The sequence below is a fragment of the Mesitornis unicolor genome, unplaced genomic scaffold (assembly GCF_000695765.1).
Source record: "Mesitornis unicolor isolate BGI_N332 unplaced genomic scaffold, ASM69576v1 scaffold35149, whole genome shotgun sequence".
Taxonomy (NCBI): domain Eukaryota; kingdom Metazoa; phylum Chordata; class Aves; order Mesitornithiformes; family Mesitornithidae; genus Mesitornis; species Mesitornis unicolor.
The window spans coordinates 16,278-17,496 of record NW_010208529.1 but is presented as its reverse complement, the minus strand read 5'-3'; the positions used below and the strand labels follow the sequence as shown (position 1 = coordinate 17,496).

At 64.6% G+C, this 1,219-nt stretch overlaps 1 protein-coding gene across 1 annotated transcript in view; it reads right to left on the bottom strand.

Annotated features, from left to right (window-relative positions):
* Window positions 1-1,219, bottom strand: part of OBSL1 (obscurin-like 1) — a 15,376-nt gene that overhangs the window by 4,042 nt on the left and 10,115 nt on the right. The window contains 3 exon segments of the mRNA XM_010192549.1: window positions 8-157; window positions 495-656; window positions 659-769. Of these exon segments, the coding sequence (XP_010190851.1) occupies window positions 8-157; window positions 495-656; window positions 659-769 (423 nt within the window).

The following is a 1,219-nucleotide window of genomic DNA, read 5'->3' as shown; positions in this document are numbered from 1 at the left end:
TCGCAGCGCTCGCCAGCCACCGCCGTCTGCTGTGGGCCCAGCCAGGTGACAACAGCTCGCTCCGAGGAGGCGACGGCCGAAAGCACGGCACTGCCACCCTCCAGCACCAGCAGCTTCTCCTGCTTCTCACGCTTGTTCACAAACAGCACGGGCGCCTCTGTGCCAGGTGGAGCGTCAGGCTTAGCTGTGCCCCTGCCGGCAGCACCAGCATGGGATGGGGACACAAAGCATCTGGTGTGGGGCAGGGGCCAGCTCCTGCCCCCTGGCATGGGTGAGGGATGTCCCCAGGCCCACCTTTCACATGCAGCGTGAAGTGCACCTCATCGTCACCGGCATCGCAGAAGAAGATGCCGCTGTCACCCAGGTCTGTTTCGTCAGGCTTAGCTGTGCCCCTGCCGGCAGCACCAGCATGGGATGGGGACACAAAGCATCTGGTGTGGGGCAGGGGCCAGCTCCTGCCCCCTGGCATGGGTGAGGGATGTCCCCAGGCCCACCTTTCACATGCAGCGTGAAGTGCACCTCATCGTCACCGGCATCGCAGAAGAAGATGCCGCTGTCACCCAGGTCTGTTTGCTTGATGGTGAGGCTGCGTGCGGGGCCCTCACTGCACACCAGCAGCCGCCCACCCGAGCGCAGTGTCTGTCCATCCTTCTGCCTTGTGCCGTGGCTGTCTCTGGGGTCAGCCGGGCCACCAGTGTCACGCTGTCCCCCTCCACCACCTCCACTGGGTTCTGTGCCTCCTCCTTGTTGACAATGCACACGGGCTGAGCTGGGGATGTGGGGGACAAGGTAAGGCTTAGGAGTGTCCCCACGGCACAGGGCAGCAGAGGGACAGGACAGTGAGCAGAGAGCAGGTCACTGTGGGGCTGATGGGGGTCATGGTGCATCCAGCTGTGAGATGCCGCGAGTGGCTGGGGGTTGCTGTGGGGCTAGGGGTCCCTGTGGGGCAGGGTTTGGCAGCTCAGGGTCTCCTGGGGGAAGGGGTCCCAGGCAGGGATGGTGGCAGAGCCCACTGCTTCTGCATCCCTCCCTGCACAGACAGCTCAGCTGCCAGGTTGGGGCCTCTAATTTCTGTGTGTACCTCCCCATCCCGAGGGCCTTGCTGAGGAGCTGGGACACCTGCCTGCACCAGGCCCCCTCCTACCCAGCCCAGCCCTCCAACACCAGGGTCTGGGCTTAGCTCAGTCCTTGGCAGCTGAAGCAGGAGGAGCGGCGCCTG